Source organism: Zea mays, chromosome 1 (assembly GCF_902167145.1).
Source record: "Zea mays cultivar B73 chromosome 1, Zm-B73-REFERENCE-NAM-5.0, whole genome shotgun sequence".
NCBI classification, from domain to species: domain Eukaryota; kingdom Viridiplantae; phylum Streptophyta; class Magnoliopsida; order Poales; family Poaceae; genus Zea; species Zea mays.
Genome location: NC_050096.1, coordinates 84,340,730 through 84,357,401, shown reverse-complemented (window position 1 = coordinate 84,357,401; position 16,672 = coordinate 84,340,730). Strand labels below are relative to the sequence as shown.

Genomic DNA, 16,672 nt, shown 5'->3' with positions numbered 1-16,672 from the left:
TCGTTCGAAGTAACATCGCCGCTGCAGCTAGGTTCTGGCTGGCCCCGTTGAAGGCCAGGGGCAGCATTGCCCTGGCATAGTCAATAATACGACGCTGGACGTCCCGGGCCCGATGACGCGCTCCTCCAGCGAGTGCTCGGCCTGCCCACTCCTACTCGAGGTTTTGTCGGAGCTGCACAAGTCGCCCCGTTTCTTCGTCGAGCTTGGCCTGCATCTCACGGAGTTGCTCGAGCTGTGTGCCCTGACCCCCCTTAGGGACCTGGGCCATAGCTAGCTCCCGCGGGATCTCAATGCGAGACGCAGGTGCAAGGGCACCGTCATTTCCTGGCATGCCGAGGTGGTTGTCTCCGTCGTGATCTTCCTGATCGATGTGGAAGCACTCGCGAGTTGGGATGTAACCCTCGTCGTCAAGGTTGTGGCCATCATCAGAGCAGCCGGAGAGGTAGTGGTCACATGCGGACATGAAGTCTCGCATGGCACTGGGATCATGGAGTCCAGAGAAATCCTAACTAAAGTCGGGGTCGTCCTCTTCCTCGGAACCCACGGGTCCGGAGGTTGAGACGGCCGTCAGTCGGTCCCAAGTTGACCACATATGGTACCCCGGAAGGTCAGGATATGCCCTTGCGAAAGCGCTTACCGAAGTGGGGTCGCTTGGTGGGTCGAAGCTGAATCTAAAGGGAACAGGATGGAAAACTGATGGTACCTCCTGGTTGGTGGGTGGCGGCGAAGTTGCATCGGAGATTGAATGTGTCGTTATCTCAGGTGCGAGACTAATGTCCGACAAGTCCCTCGCAAGGGTGCTAGCGTCATCAGTCCGCATGGGGTTGGCACCTTGCTGGGAAGCAACACCCGTCGTTGTCCCAGGTGCGAGGATAACACCCAACATGTCCCCCGCAGGGGTGTCGGCGTCGTCGACTCGCTCTGGTCCGACAGCCGACGAGGTGCTGCCTCCTGCCTGGCCATGGTCGCTCCGTCTCCTCCTCCTCCGGTGAGGAGGGTGGCAGGGTTGACCCGAGTGTTCTTCCGCCACGGGGAGATGTCGTCGCCGAGTTCGCCTCCGCCGGGCGAGCCGACGACCGCCGTTGTTGTCGTGCTGTGGGGGGAGGAGTACCATGTCGTAGCTGCCATCGGGAGACATGAACTCGAGGCTCCCAAAGCGGAGCACCGTCCCGGGCTGAAGAGGCTGCTGGAGATTGTCCATCTGGAACTCAACGGGAAAGTATTATCAACACGCAGCGCCCCCTACCTGGCGCGCTAACTGTCGGTGTTTCGGACCCGGAGGACCCTCAACCGCACCGACTAGTGAATTTTGTGCCGCGTGCCCCTGCCTAGATGGGTTGATGCAAGATGGAACACAAGACGAGGGATGAGGCTTATATTATCTTGCACCGGGGTGCTTGCAGTAGGGGTTACAAGCTTCGCGAGAGAGGGAACGGGTCCTAGGTCTCCTGAGGAGTCTAGTGTTGTGGAGTGGAGTGCGGAGTGGAGTTCGATGTCTGAGTGAGTCCGTCTCCATTGTCCTTACCGCCCGTGCCCCCCTCTCCCCCTTGAGAAGGCCCTGGGCATCCCCCTTTATAGATACAAGGGGATGGTCCAGCTGTACATATGGGGGTGTTGTTGTGTGCTAACGTGGTCGGCAGAGAAGTGCTTGAGCCCTATAGAAGCGTAGCTGGCAGTGCGGCCCTGGGTCCTGCTGACGTTTCTTTGCCTTTGTAGAGAGCTTGAGGGCTATTGATGTCATGGACGCATGCGGTGAACCATCATTACCTGTTGCCGGAGTAATTTAGATGTGACACCAGTCTTGTTCCTTCGTAGCCTGAGGCGGCTAGCTAGAGGTAGGGTAATGATGTATCCCCTGTAGCGTAGTCGGTCCGAGGCCGAGGTCGGGCGAGGCGGTGACTTCTCCTGAGGCCGAGGTCGGGCGAGGTTGTGACTCCTCCTGAGGCCGAGGCCGAGGTCGGGCGAGGTTGTGACTCCTCCCGAGGCCGAGGCTGAGGTCGGGCAAGGCGGAGACCTCCTCCCGAGGCCGAGGCTGAGGCCAAGGCCTGGGGTCGGGCAAGGCGGAGACCTTCTCCCGAGGCCGAGGCTGAGGCCGAGGCCTAGGGTCGGGCGAGGCGGAGCTCCCTGTTGCGCCCGAGGCTGAACTTGGGAGAGGCCGTGACTCACTGTTGTTAGTCTTACCCTGGTGGTTGGCACAATAGTTGGAACGGGGTAAATAATGTTGTTTTCCTGTCAGAACGATCAGTAAAGGGGCGAAGTGATTGCGGTCACTTCGACCTTGCAAACTGAGGCGCGCGTGTTAGGATAAGGTGTCAGGTGATCCCTGCATTAAATGCGCATGCGATACGGTCGGCGGTAAGGCGATTTGGCCGAGGTTGCTATACGACAAAGTTTGCCCGAGCTTAGCCTCGGACGAGCCGGGGGTGCGCCCGCTGCCTGAGGGGGCCCTCGGGCGAGGCGTGAATCCATCCGGGACCACTGTTCTTGCCCAAGGCCGGGCTTGGGCGAGACGAGATCGCGTCCCTTGGTAGATGAGGCTTTAACTTTGCGCTGTGCTTACCAGCCTTTACGATCTATTTTGAAGATGTTTTTCAGCCATGCTTAGTAGTATTGGGGGTACCCCTAATTACGGTACCCGACACTATCCAACCACACCCTGACTAGCCTTTGCCACACGCTCAAACCGGGTATGTCTCACCCGTTAAGTAGGTCCAAAAAACCACCATGTTCTAACCCGTTATGAAAATATGAATGGCCCTAGCAACCAGGGCTCCTACACTGACCCTAGATCTAGCCAATCACTCATTCCACCTTAAATCGAGTCACTCTTGTGCTCCAGACCTATAATTTTGGTTCAAAACAACATGTGAAATATCTTAGATCACTGGATAACCCATGTTTCATGTGAACTTCTGAATGGCATAGTGGATTTAATGATTACTTATCTAAATCTGGTCGACCAACTTCTAAAACTTGAAGGAATAACTTAGATTCATTTCCTGATTAGTTGAACGAGTGACTTGGATGATTTTTTGTTGCACTTTTGTTGAAAGGTCTTAATATTGTTTGTAGGAAGACAAGATGTTGGAACCCACTGACACGTAGACAAGTGGGACCAAGTAGTAGGAAATGGGAACGCTTTGATGCTCAGCAACACGATGGATTAGAGAAATAGTGTTGTTCAGCATGTCCCATCAAGGTACAGTGCAGGGGTATTTATAGGTAACCAGGAGGGCGCTCTCACCCTCATAAGTAAAATTATGCCCCTGGTTACCTACGTTATCCCCGGAATATTCCCCCTCAGGGCATTACAGGTCATTACAGCATGGTTAAGTACAACCCGGACTAACACACCATTAAACCTACCCTGCACTGGGGCTTACACGTGGGCCCAGGCAAGCCAACATACTGCCGCATGGGCCCACTTTGTTGACACTCATGGGTAGTGGTTGCAGCCTTCGTCTTAGGGCACCGGGTCTTCGGATCCTATCATGGCCTCCGCCTGTACCGATCATTCCCACCGCCCCAAAGTCTTCGCTTGATTGAGGTAGACTCCGCTCTCCAACTGTCATGACATGTTTTGTTCACGTTATAAATAAACCAAGCGAGGGGTGAGGACAACCTTCGCTCCAACACATGAATGACTTAATGTTCAATTATTGTTTCTCCATAAATGCAATATGGACTAACTTAATGTTGTGAGTATGTTATATTTGCACAACATTGGAATGTCTTAATGTTGGCTATATGACGAAATGCCTTAATATTGAAATGACTATCTAATTACTTAAGGTTGAGTTGTAAATAACTAGAGTATTTTGATTGGATCAATTGCAATGGATTAATGTAGAATTTGTGACTCAATAACAGTAGAATGATTTAATGCAAAATATTTTATATTTGCATGCCACTTGTTGGCTATATGCTGAAATGACTTAATAGTGAAATGTATGTCTAATTACTTAATGTTGGTTTCTAAATAACTAAAGTATTTTTATTGAATCAATTGGAATGGCTTAACGTAGAATTTCTAACTCAATAGCGGTGGAATGATTAAATGATGTATTTCTGAACTGATTAGTGACTTAAATGTTATCTTTGAAATCTATAAAATTGTCTTAATGATGTGTGTATGATACAAGATGATGACAATGTTGAAATTCTATTTCCAAAACAATAGAATGACTTAATGTTGTAAGTTTGTTAAGTGGAATAGTAGAATGACTTAAGCCTATTACAGTACTAAATATCTTGTTTTATCTTTTCTCTTATATATTTTGATTTTTTTTCTAGAAGAACTGAATATTCCGATTGATGTTCTAGTTGTTCTTTCTCTTATATCGATAGAAACCACAAAAAAACTCTAGAGAGAGAGAAGAGAGAGCGAGAGAGATGAAGCGCAAGTAATACAATCGAAAATGTGACCTAATAATGGATGTAAAAGGAAATTGTCTCACAACCGAACCTAATAATGGATGTCAAAGGAAATTGTCTCACAACCAAATTGGCACGCTTGGACTCAATAAGCGGGTTATGGACCCGGTCTAGCGGGCTGACTCGTCTCGTAAGACCTTACATTGTAGTTGTAGATGATGCATAGATTGGTTTTTCACCTCAGGTCATGATTTTTGTTAAATCATTAAAACCATGTTATATCTCTACTAATCCTTAAGAGGGTAAGGAGAGCATCCACCACCTTCACCACGGCTCCCCCTCCCCCCGCTATCTCGCGGCCGATCCACGCCCGCCCCGTCCCTGCATCTCGTAGCCGTCACCAGCGGGGTCATCCACCCTCGCCCTTCGCCCCCCATCCCCGCATCTCGCAGCCCGCCCCATCCCCGCATCTCGCAGCCACGCCCCATCCATGGTGCCGCGGGATCCACGCCTCCGCCCTCGCCCTCCCCATCCCCGCATCTCGCAGCCGCGCTCCATCCATGGCGCCGCGGTGGGGGATCCATGGCGCCCACCGGAGACGACGCCTTGCCCCTTCCCCACCGCATCCCCCCACGTTCGAGCCTGTGTGTGGATGCTGAGCACAGGATCTGGAGCACACACTCCTAGATTAACCTACCTCTATTACCGATCCACTCTTGTTCAAACCATGTTAACAATCAGGAACACTTGATAAATATCGAATAGAGGTTCGGAGCAATCAGGTCGACGAGAACTTAGGCCCATGTCGAGTTACATGTCTGAATAGCTTGTGTTTATAAAATTCCCTTTACAAACCAGTTTCTCCGATCCCTAGTTGATTGAGTACATATTTGTGCGTGTTTGGAAGTGATAGTTTGAATAAAAATCCATCGTAGTTTGAAGCAACTATTGGGTAGTACACGAGCAGTTTTAGCTCAGGTTACAGATTTTCCATTCAGATTCAGAAGAGACACACACGCACACACGCCTCAATCAATCGGGGGAGACAACGAAAATTTGCACAGCGAAACCCATACACGCGCAAGTACAGGCATACATACAATTGCGCAAGCAGGCCATGTAGCATCCCGTCGACGTCGTCCGGTCCAAATCAATCAATATAATGAATCTACAACTCCACACGAGTGATGACGATGAATCAGGCGACTCTGCAGTTGGCCCTGACCTTGCCGCTGGTGCCGGTGAGCACGCCGACGGAGCCCATCTTGACCATGGCGGCGGCGAAGTCGGCCTGGAAGGTGGCCGGGTCGTTGGCGTAGGTGACGACCTGCACGGCGGTGTTCTTGTCGCTGAGCAGCGCCTGGTCCGAGGACAGCAGGCCCCGGTTGGCCATGACGCCCTTGTAGAAGCCCTCGTCGAAGGCGTTGGGGGAGACGTAGTCCATGGGCACGAGCGGGTCGCCGCCCTGCGGGCACTGCCGCGCCAGCTGCGCCACGTACGCGGGGTCCATGGTCGGGTCCTGCCCGCCCGCCGTCGTGGCCGACCCCGACAGCCGGCCGCTGAAGGAGCTGCAGTGCGAGGAGCCGATGGTGTGCGCGCCCGACAGGATGACCATCTCCTTCTGCGTCAGGCCCTTGGTGCCGAAGATCTGCGTGAGCTGCGCGACGTTGGCCGTCGGCGGCGGCAGGTTGCTGGTGTCCGACGCGCGCGACACGGACCCGTCCCGCCGCCCCGCCGGCACCTGGTACGCGTTCCCGCCGGCCTATACGTACGGATGGATGGATGGATGGATTGGAGAGTAAGCAAATACTGTAAATAAAGTTGGGAGTTGGACCCATGCCCGGGCCCGGCAATGCATCGAGTTCTTTCAGGCAGCTGCACGCGGCATCATGTGCGTCAAAAAAGGTCGAACAGACACATATGCTTTTCAGTCTAGTCCAGTCCAGCATTGGATTCCAAATCCATGTAAACTAATCATGTCGGGTTAAAATCAAAAGGCAGGCGTCCACTGACACTAAAGCAGTGTGACTTACGAGTGCGACGCTGTCCCTGGCCGCGAACGCGAGTATGTCCGCGCAGGAGACGACGCCGAAGCAGGCCTGCTCGACGCGCGCCTTGATGCGATCGACGACCTCGAAGCCCCGCAGGCTGAGGTTGGGCCCGGCGTCCTTCTCCGCTGTGTTGCCCTTGGTGGAGTCGATGAGCACGGACGCGTCGCAGCCCTGCAGGTAGTGCAGAAACAAGCGGTCAGTCGTTCTTGGTTTGCGACCAGCCCTTTGAAGTGTGAGCAGCAGCTGCGAGCTTGCGACCGAGGGACTGACCCCAACGAAGCAGTCGTGGAAGTGGAGGCGGAGCAGGCCGGCGGCGAGGCCCGGGTTGGCCGCCACCGCCCTGCTCACCTCCTGCTGCACGATGATCTCCGCCGCTGGGCACGAGCTGTCGTAGAAGCCCACACGCAGCTGCGCGCGCAGCCCCGTCGCCATCAGCAGCACCGCCACCGCCGCCGCCTGCAAGTGCAGTACTGCCATCGCCACTCGTTCTCGCTCTCTCTTTCTTTACGGCACTAGCTAGCTTTTATACGCGCACCCAGGCAGACATCAATCAGTAGCTATATGCTTCTTGGTTAAGGAAGGCAAAGGCACTCGGGAGTCTAATCCCTATCTCTATATAACAAATGTGGGTTTAGGGCCAGACCAGCAGTGAGTGTGCCATATGCCAGGCATGTGCACAGGGGACACATAGGTTGGTAGAGTGCCTGCCAATTGGGGGCGGGCTAGCTTTCCAGCCATGATTGGGGCCTTGGGGGCGATGGAATGCGGAGAGATCCGCAGGGGGAAGGCTCAAGCAGGCTCCACTCGTATGGATACGCTATTTGCCATATTTTAATTCGAATACTAATATGAATATTATCAATACAAACCAAATAGTTTGAATTTGGATTCACATTTGGATACTTACATAATTTAGAACACAGCGTCATAACAAATACTGATTTATTTTATCTATGAAATATTTGATAAAAACATGCTACAAGTAAAATATGAGCCTAATACATTGATACTCATGAGCATATTCGTTACCCTAGGTAAAGCTTCACTAACCGGTAATTAGATTTTTAATAATGATCGAATACCGCTCAGTCATTGCCCAGTAATTACTGAATTACTGGTTGGATGAAGCTTGGAACAACATGTGTGTGTATACATGTTCTTTAGCAATATAAATGTATGTCATGATAATAAATATATGTCATACTTTGACAGAAAAAATGGTAAAATCTTCTAAAATTTTTATGTCATGCTTCTGTCAAGATATGTGTCCATGTCAAAATTTGATTTTTTTTTTGACAAAAATTACATATCCTTTTACAATTTCTATAAATAGATAAGTAGTAATTCATTTAATTGATATAAAATCGTAAATGTGTCAAGAAAATTAAATTTGTCATTCCAAAATGAATGGATACACTATATAAATGTGTGCACCAAAATTTAAATTTAAATAATGAATAAATTAATCTATATATTTTAAAGTGGAGAGTTGTAGTTAGATGTTTATGAAACTTAGTTTAGATGTGTTTCATTTGTCAATATATTGACACAAAAAAGTTGCAAAAAACTTATAATACTTTTATGTCATGCTTTTATCATCAAGATATGCCTCTATGTCAAATTTTATGGAATTTTTTTTACTACATTTACATATTCTTTTACAATTTATATAAATAGGTATCTAGTAAACCATTTAGTTGATATAAAATAGTGAATGTGCCAAAAAAAATTGAATTTGTCATTCCAAAATGCATGAATACCCGATATGAACGTGTGTGCAAAAATTTAAATAAAAATAATAAAGAAATTAATCTATATAGTGTAGATTTGTAGTTCAACATTTATAAAATTTAGTTAAAGATTATTGTTCAACATGAATACCTGTGGTAGTGGTACATGGTGGAGCGGCGGACGAGTGGACACCGCAGCGCAGAGCACGGAGCTCTGAATGAAACTGCGTCCACGAGGTGTTTGGCAGGGCCGCCATTTGTGATGGGCTGGGGCCATGGTCGCATCTTGCGTTTTCATTCGCGCAGAGCTCAGATTCGCCTGTAATATTGTAATACGAATCTGAGCTGGTACTCCTGTTTTGTTTTTCTTTTCTTTTCTAATGAGACGCCAAATTGTCACCACTAGTCCGAATCTGAGTTGATCCGAACCTGTAGAATGGTCCAATTAGCACCTTTACTACTCTGCTTACAGCTCCAGGTACTGGAGGAATAGCCAAGCCTGATTGCTGGCAACTAGCTGCAAATAATGCTTCACAGCTTGGAGGAATCCGATAGGACTGCAGAACATGCATGATTGATCCCGCCAATGCTAGCTCGAAATGATCCCTCCCACGACATCCAGAGCCAAAGCGGAGGAGATGCTGCCGCTCATCGCTCAGCATTGACAACGGAGCATGAAAAGGCTTGGGTTTAGGTTGGCACGCGCACGCGGCGGGGCAGAGCCAGGGAAGATTCCCCGCCGAGTTGCTGCTGCTGGGGCTTTTGTTTTAGGCTTTGGCCACGTCCGTGAGTTCAGACGTACTAAACTCCAGTTTTACCTGCAAATGCAGAAAGATAACGCGAATCCAGGATTAACGGCTAATTAAAGTATCTACCGACTACAGTGTCTCTCTCTCTCTCTCTCTCTCTCTCTCAAGCACTGAGCTGCACATGAAGCTCGTGTTTGGTAGAGCTCAAGCCGTGACAAGATTGGTTGGTGCTGTGGACTAGTGTCGTCTGATCGAGTTTGACCTCCGGATGAAGGCAGGGAATCAATCCTTGCGAGAGATCGGATCCACTGCAGTTAACAGACAGGTCGTCCTGAATATCATAATGTACACTGGAGTCACCTACCCTCTGTAAGAAATTTGCCCCCGAGAAATCCACTGTCAGATGCCGTCACGACAGTGGATAGGACAGTGCCGGTGCTGGTCCGAATCCAAAAGCAGTATGGACGTTTTTGCTGTGTTGATTGGCCCTCTAGCTTAGCTTGCAGCCTTGCTGTTCCATGGGGGTCCCGTAATCTTCCTTATCTCCTTTCTTAATCTCTCCTTCCACAACACACCTTGCCTCGCGAACCGGCATCAGCTCCGCGCGCAGAAACTTATAACGAAAGGTCTCAGGCCTGGCCTGCCTTATTGGATGGACCAACGGAGGGCGATGGCGCCATGCACATGGCGAAAAGCGCGAAGGCGCGTAAGGTGACCACCACACGAACAGCGCCGCAGCATGCATGCTTCTTCCTGTTCACACGGTCGCCCTGCGAACGAGTTCATCAGCTGAATCCGCCGCCGCACTACCTTAGGCTGTCTCCAGCAGCGTCCCCTAAATTCCATCCCCTAAAGGAATATTCTCTGTCCTTTACAGCACACTCTAAAAGATTCTGTCCTCTATATATTCTCAGTCTCCAGCAACGTCCCCTAAATTCGGTCCCTTAAAGCTACAGTGTTAACAGATTCTCTTTTTTCCATTTCTTTTTCAGTTTTCTTTATTTTCTTCCCAATTCACGCTATACAAATGATGCGCAAAAAATATATTTATTAATTTTTGAATTGATATTTTTGAATTGTCTAAATTAATTATCATTGCCTATTATTTTGTGTGTAATTATTCTCGATAGAACGTCGCATAGAAGTCGCATAGAAGCATGTCAAGCTAGCTTTGCAGAGGATGCAAGATACTAAGAGAGCGTCATTGGAAAAGGGCGTGTTTCATTTCAAGAAAATATTATGAGAAGTTTATCATGGAAAAGTGAGGTCTTGAGAATCTGCACAGATGTTCAAGCAGTGGCTGCAAGATCCCCAACTGTATGTGATCAAGTGGTCCTGTATGTCAAACACAATTGACAATTGTATAGCTGACACGCATTAATCTTCAAGAAGTATTAAAATGCCTCTATCGAAAACATAATTGGGCAAGAAGTCCTTGAGGCCTGTATCCCCTAAATGTCTCCTAATAGTTCGCTCATAAGGTTTAAGCATGATATAAAAATGAGAATAAGCAATTAGAAAAATATTAAGAGAAGATAGGCACTGGATCAGGTGTCTATGAAGTACAAACGAATGTTCATACAAAGATACAATAGACACCGACAATTTTTATCATCATCCAGATACACACCTCCACATCATGCAAAAGAATCAAGCCAGCTTCTGTGCCAAGTGCTATTATTTTACCATCAGGGCTCCAACAAATTGATGTGATGCACTTCCCTGAACAATTATAAATACTTTAGTTCTCAATTTCTCACTATTTTTTATAAGTTCAAAGCAGACATGATCTTATAAATCACTATAACTAAAAGGTATAACTGAAGGGCACACTGTAATTGACAGATTGTACATATTGATTGTAATGACAAGGAATATTCAAAGTGGGCAAAAACAACAGGCAACTGAGGGTAATGGAGTAGGTGTGTATCAACCTGGAGAGATTGTCCAAAGCCTTTGCCAATTGAAGCGATGGAGAAGAACCTTGGAGTCATCAGTAACCATAGCAAGCAGATCCTTCTCTGGATTCCATTCTGCCATTTTTGTCTACAAGTATGAAACACCAAAGATAACATCGTAAGATATGAGAACTAAGTCCACTCAGCATAAAACAGCTGTAAGCTATGAAATACTATATCAGGCTTATCATTTTATCAAATTGTTCACTTGACTATGTATCATTCATTCAAGCTTATTGTAGAACCTTTGCCATGTACTATCACTTAATTCAGTATTGACATTACACACCAAACTAAAAGATAATGATAGCAGAATCACATGCTACACAGACTAAAATGAATCTCTGTATGGCTCTTCCCATATTATCCAAAATGTACATCTTGTGTTCAACCAAGTGGAAAACCAGAACTTCAGAAGAAAAGGTCACAAGACCATACATGACATAGGTTAACATCCATCACGTCAACTGAGGGGCCACGCATCATGTATTTTGCCTTGTCGTTTATATGAAAAGAACCAATATCCTTTTATAGTTCTCTGACTCCATGAACCTAAATATGGTAACTAGCTATTCTTCTGAGAACACTAGAACCAAGTATGTAGACATCAACCCACACAGAAGGGGCACGTCTTAAACCATAAATGAGCCGTTAATAATACACAGATGGTTAAGGGCGTAAGCATGTCAATACATGATAAGCATGGAAAGATCTGTGACCAATATATATAACCTTAAATCATTGAGTCAGGTGAGACAATATTCTCCCAAGTTCAAAGTAGAAAATCCAAAAAACCTCATGGTACTGGTAAAGCTGTAGAGAACATCTGGCTCCACAAACATTAGGCTGTCTCCAGCAGCGTCCCCTAAATTCCATCCCCTAAAGGAATATTCTCTGTCCTTTACAGCACACTCTAAAAGATTCTGTCCTCTATATATTCTCAGTCTCCAGCAACGTCCCCTAAATTCGGTCCCTTAAAGCTACAGTGTTAACAGATTCTCTTTTTTCCATTTCTTTTTCAGTTTTCTTTATTTTCTTCCCAATTCACGCTATACAAATGATGCGCAAAAAATATATTTATTAATTTTTGAATTGATATTTTTGAATTGTCTAAATTAATTATCATTGCCTATTATTTTGTGTGTAATTATTCTCGATAGAACGTCGCATAGAAGTCGCATAGAAGCATGTCAAGCTAGCTTTGCAGAGGATGCAAGATACTAAGAGAGCGTCATTGGAAAAGGGCGTGTTTCATTTCAAGAAAATATTATGAGAAGTTTATCATGGAAAAGTGAGGTCTTGAGAATCTGCACAGATGTTCAAGCAGTGGCTGCAAGATCCCCAACTGTATGTGATCAAGTGGTCCTGTATGTCAAACACAATTGACAATTGTATAGCTGACACGCATTAATCTTCAAGAAGTATTAAAATGCCTCTATCGAAAACATAATTGGGCAAGAAGTCCTTGAGGCCTGTATCCCCTAAATGTCTCCTAATAGTTCGCTCATAAGGTTTAAGCATGATATAAAAATGAGAATAAGCAATTAGAAAAATATTAAGAGAAGATAGGCACTGGATCAGGTGTCTATGAAGTACAAACGAATGTTCATACAAAGATACAATAGACACCGACAATTTTTATCATCATCCAGATACACACCTCCACATCATGCAAAAGAATCAAGCCAGCTTCTGTGCCAAGTGCTATTATTTTACCATCAGGGCTCCAACAAATTGATGTGATGCACTTCCCTGAACAATTATAAATACTTTAGTTCTCAATTTCTCACTATTTTTTATAAGTTCAAAGCAGACATGATCTTATAAATCACTATAACTAAAAGGTATAACTGAAGGGCACACTGTAATTGACAGATTGTACATATTGATTGTAATGACAAGGAATATTCAAAGTGGGCAAAAACAACAGGCAACTGAGGGTAATGGAGTAGGTGTGTATCAACCTGGAGAGATTGTCCAAAGCCTTTGCCAATTGAAGCGATGGAGAAGAACCTTGGAGTCATCAGTAACCATAGCAAGCAGATCCTTCTCTGGATTCCATTCTGCCATTTTTGTCTACAAGTATGAAACACCAAAGATAACATCGTAAGATATGAGAACTAAGTCCACTCAGCATAAAACAGCTGTAAGCTATGAAATACTATATCAGGCTTATCATTTTATCAAATTGTTCACTTGACTATGTATCATTCATTCAAGCTTATTGTAGAACCTTTGCCATGTACTATCACTTAATTCAGTATTGACATTACACACCAAACTAAAAGATAATGATAGCAGAATCACATGCTACACAGACTAAAATGAATCTCTGTATGGCTCTTCCCATATTATCCAAAATGTACATCTTGTGTTCAACCAAGTGGAAAACCAGAACTTCAGAAGAAAAGGTCACAAGACCATACATGACATAGGTTAACATCCATCACGTCAACTGAGGGGCCACGCATCATGTATTTTGCCTTGTCGTTTATATGAAAAGAACCAATATCCTTTTATAGTTCTCTGACTCCATGAACCTAAATATGGTAACTAGCTATTCTTCTGAGAACACTAGAACCAAGTATGTAGACATCAACCCACACAGAAGGGGCACGTCTTAAACCATAAATGAGCCGTTAATAATACACAGATGGTTAAGGGCGTAAGCATGTCAATACATGATAAGCATGGAAAGATCTGTGACCAATATATATAACCTTAAATCATTGAGTCAGGTGAGACAATATTCTCCCAAGTTCAAAGTAGAAAATCCAAAAAACCTCATGGTACTGGTAAAGCTGTAGAGAACATCTGGCTCCACAAACATTAGGCTGTCTCCAGCAGCGTCCCCTAAATTCCATCCCCTAAAGGAATATTCTCTGTCCTTTACAGCACACTCTAAAAGATTCTGTCCTCTATATATTCTCAGTCTCCAGCAACGTCCCCTAAATTCGGTCCCTTAAAGCTACAGTGTTAACAGATTCTCTTTTTTCCATTTCTTTTTCAGTTTTCTTTATTTTCTTCCCAATTCACGCTATACAAATGATGCGCAAAAAATATATTTATTAATTTTTGAATTGATATTTTTGAATTGTCTAAATTAATTATCATTGCCTATTATTTTGTGTGTAATTATTCTCGATAGAACGTCGCATAGAAGTCGCATAGAAGCATGTCAAGCTAGCTTTGCAGAGGATGCAAGATACTAAGAGAGCGTCATTGGAAAAGGGCGTGTTTCATTTCAAGAAAATATTATGAGAAGTTTATCATGGAAAAGTGAGGTCTTGAGAATCTGCACAGATGTTCAAGCAGTGGCTGCAAGATCCCCAACTGTATGTGATCAAGTGGTCCTGTATGTCAAACACAATTGACAATTGTATAGCTGACACGCATTAATCTTCAAGAAGTATTAAAATGCCTCTATCGAAAACATAATTGGGCAAGAAGTCCTTGAGGCCTGTATCCCCTAAATGTCTCCTAATAGTTCGCTCATAAGGTTTAAGCATGATATAAAAATGAGAATAAGCAATTAGAAAAATATTAAGAGAAGATAGGCACTGGATCAGGTGTCTATGAAGTACAAACGAATGTTCATACAAAGATACAATAGACACCGACAATTTTTATCATCATCCAGATACACACCTCCACATCATGCAAAAGAATCAAGCCAGCTTCTGTGCCAAGTGCTATTATTTTACCATCAGGGCTCCAACAAATTGATGTGATGCACTTCCCTGAACAATTATAAATACTTTAGTTCTCATTTTCTCACTATTTTTTATAAGTTCAAAGCAGACATGATCTTATAAATCACTATAACTAAAAGGTATAACTGAAGGGCACACTGTAATTGACAGATTGTACATATTGATTGTAATGACAAGGAATATTCAAAGTGGGCAAAAACAACAGGCAACTGAGGGTAATGGAGTAGGTGTGTATCAACCTGGAGAGATTGTCCAAAGCCTTTGCCAATTGAAGCGATGGAGAAGAACCTTGGAGTCATCAGTAACCATAGCAAGCAGATCCTTCTCTGGATTCCATTCTGCCATTTTTGTCTACAAGTATGAAACACCAAAGATAACATCGTAAGATATGAGAACTAAGTCCACTCAGCATAAAACAGCTGTAAGCTATGAAATACTATATCAGGCTTATCATTTTATCAAATTGTTCACTTGACTATGTATCATTCATTCAAGCTTATTGTAGAACCTTTGCCATGTACTATCACTTAATTCAGTATTGACATTACACACCAAACTAAAAGATAATGATAGCAGAATCACATGCTACACAGACTAAAATGAATCTCTGTATGGCTCTTCCCATATTATCCAAAATGTACATCTTGTGTTCAACCAAGTGGAAAACCAGAACTTCAGAAGAAAAGGTCACAAGACCATACATGACATAGGTTAACATCCATCACGTCAACTGAGGGGCCACGCATCATGTATTTTGCCTTGTCGTTTATATGAAAAGAACCAATATCCTTTTATAGTTCTCTGACTCCATGAACCTAAATATGGTAACTAGCTATTCTTCTGAGAACACTAGAACCAAGTATGTAGACATCAACCCACACAGAAGGGGCACGTCTTAAACCATAAATGAGCCGTTAATAATACACAGATGGTTAAGGGCGTAAGCATGTCAATACATGATAAGCATGGAAAGATCTGTGACCAATATATATAACCTTAAATCATTGAGTCAGGTGAGACAATATTCTCCCAAGTTCAAAGTAGAAAATCCAAAAAACCTCATGGTACTGGTAAAGCTGTAGAGAACATCTGGCTCCACAAACATTAGGATACAGCATAATCATCACGGACACTGCACCACTAATCCAAACGATGAAGAAATGAGCGCGTAAACGTACGTCAGCGCAGATCTATCGATTTGAACTCCACAACCGACCGGTATGATCACAGTGAATGGCTTCGCATCGATCAGACGCCAGTAGACGAACCGATAAGCACGCAGACATAAACCAGAGAAGAGAAATCGCAACCGGCGCAACAACCGAAACCCTGCTCCGCTAGAGCTAAAACCCTACCCGTAATCGGATTATCTCACAGATCAGGCAACTCGAGAGGTGATCCGGCGATATACCTTGACGGGCCTCGCAAAGGAGAGAGCAGATCCGGTGAGGGAAGCCATGGACGAAGCTGAAACGGAGGCTCGCGGCGGCGCTCGGGAGAAATGAGTTTGGAGGCAACGGGTGAGTGAGTGGGTGCGGACCGCTACCGTCGCGGCCATGGACGCCTCTTCGATCTGCTCCTCCGCCATGCTCCGCATCCGGCGATGGCCATGGACGCCTCTTCGATATGCTCCTCCGCCATGCTCCGCGTCCGCCCTCGCAAGCCCTCTTGTCTCCCACCTACTGCCTCGATGCCGGTGACAAAGCACGCCGGATCGAGGGCTTGGCCCCGGGAGATGCAGTCGCCAGCGCGCGGTAGGAGGAGGCGGAAGTTTCCTCGCGGCGGCTGGTGGATCCGTCGCGCGGATAGCGCACGGTGGGCGGCCTCCACATTTAGGGTCTCTGGCACATCCTCTATAATTTAGGAGACGCTTTAGAGGACCTTGTTGGAGGCGTAGGGGACCTGACAGTCCCTCAAATTTAGCGGACAGGAGCCTTTAGCGGCTCTTGTTGGAGGCAGCCTTAAAACGAATCTTTTCCGATTGCCGAGTGTTTTTTACAGCTAAAGAAGCTCTAAAAAAGGTTGTTTATCTAATTTTTTTTTGCTATCCATAAAAATCTTTTTTGCCAAGTGTTTTTACACTAGTCAAACAACTTT

The 16,672-nt window shown here is 45.6% G+C and overlaps 2 protein-coding genes across 2 annotated transcripts; both read right to left on the bottom strand.

Annotated features, from left to right (window-relative positions):
• Positions 1–5,183: 5,183 nt before the first annotated feature.
• On the bottom strand, positions 5,184–6,948 carry LOC100216632 (uncharacterized). The gene is made up of 3 exons (NM_001310532.1): positions 6,696–6,948; positions 6,408–6,596; positions 5,184–6,136 (listed from the first exon to the last, which is right to left on the bottom strand). The coding sequence occupies exons 1-3, from the start codon at positions 6,900–6,902 to the stop codon at positions 5,573–5,575; spliced, it is 960 nt and encodes a 319-aa protein (NP_001297461.1). The 5' UTR covers positions 6,903–6,948; the 3' UTR covers positions 5,184–5,572.
• Positions 6,949–10,373: 3,425 nt separating this feature from the next.
• Positions 10,374–16,395, bottom strand: LOC103637587 (uncharacterized WD repeat-containing protein alr3466). Its single transcript, XM_020546417.3, has 7 exons — positions 15,987–16,395; positions 14,815–14,926; positions 14,511–14,602; positions 12,827–12,938; positions 12,523–12,614; positions 10,839–10,950; positions 10,374–10,626 (listed from the first exon to the last, which is right to left on the bottom strand). Exons 1-7 carry the CDS (start codon positions 16,170–16,172, stop codon positions 10,481–10,483), a joined length of 852 nt encoding a protein of 283 aa, XP_020402006.1. The 5' UTR covers positions 16,173–16,395; the 3' UTR covers positions 10,374–10,480.
• Positions 16,396–16,672: the final 277 nt, after the last annotated feature.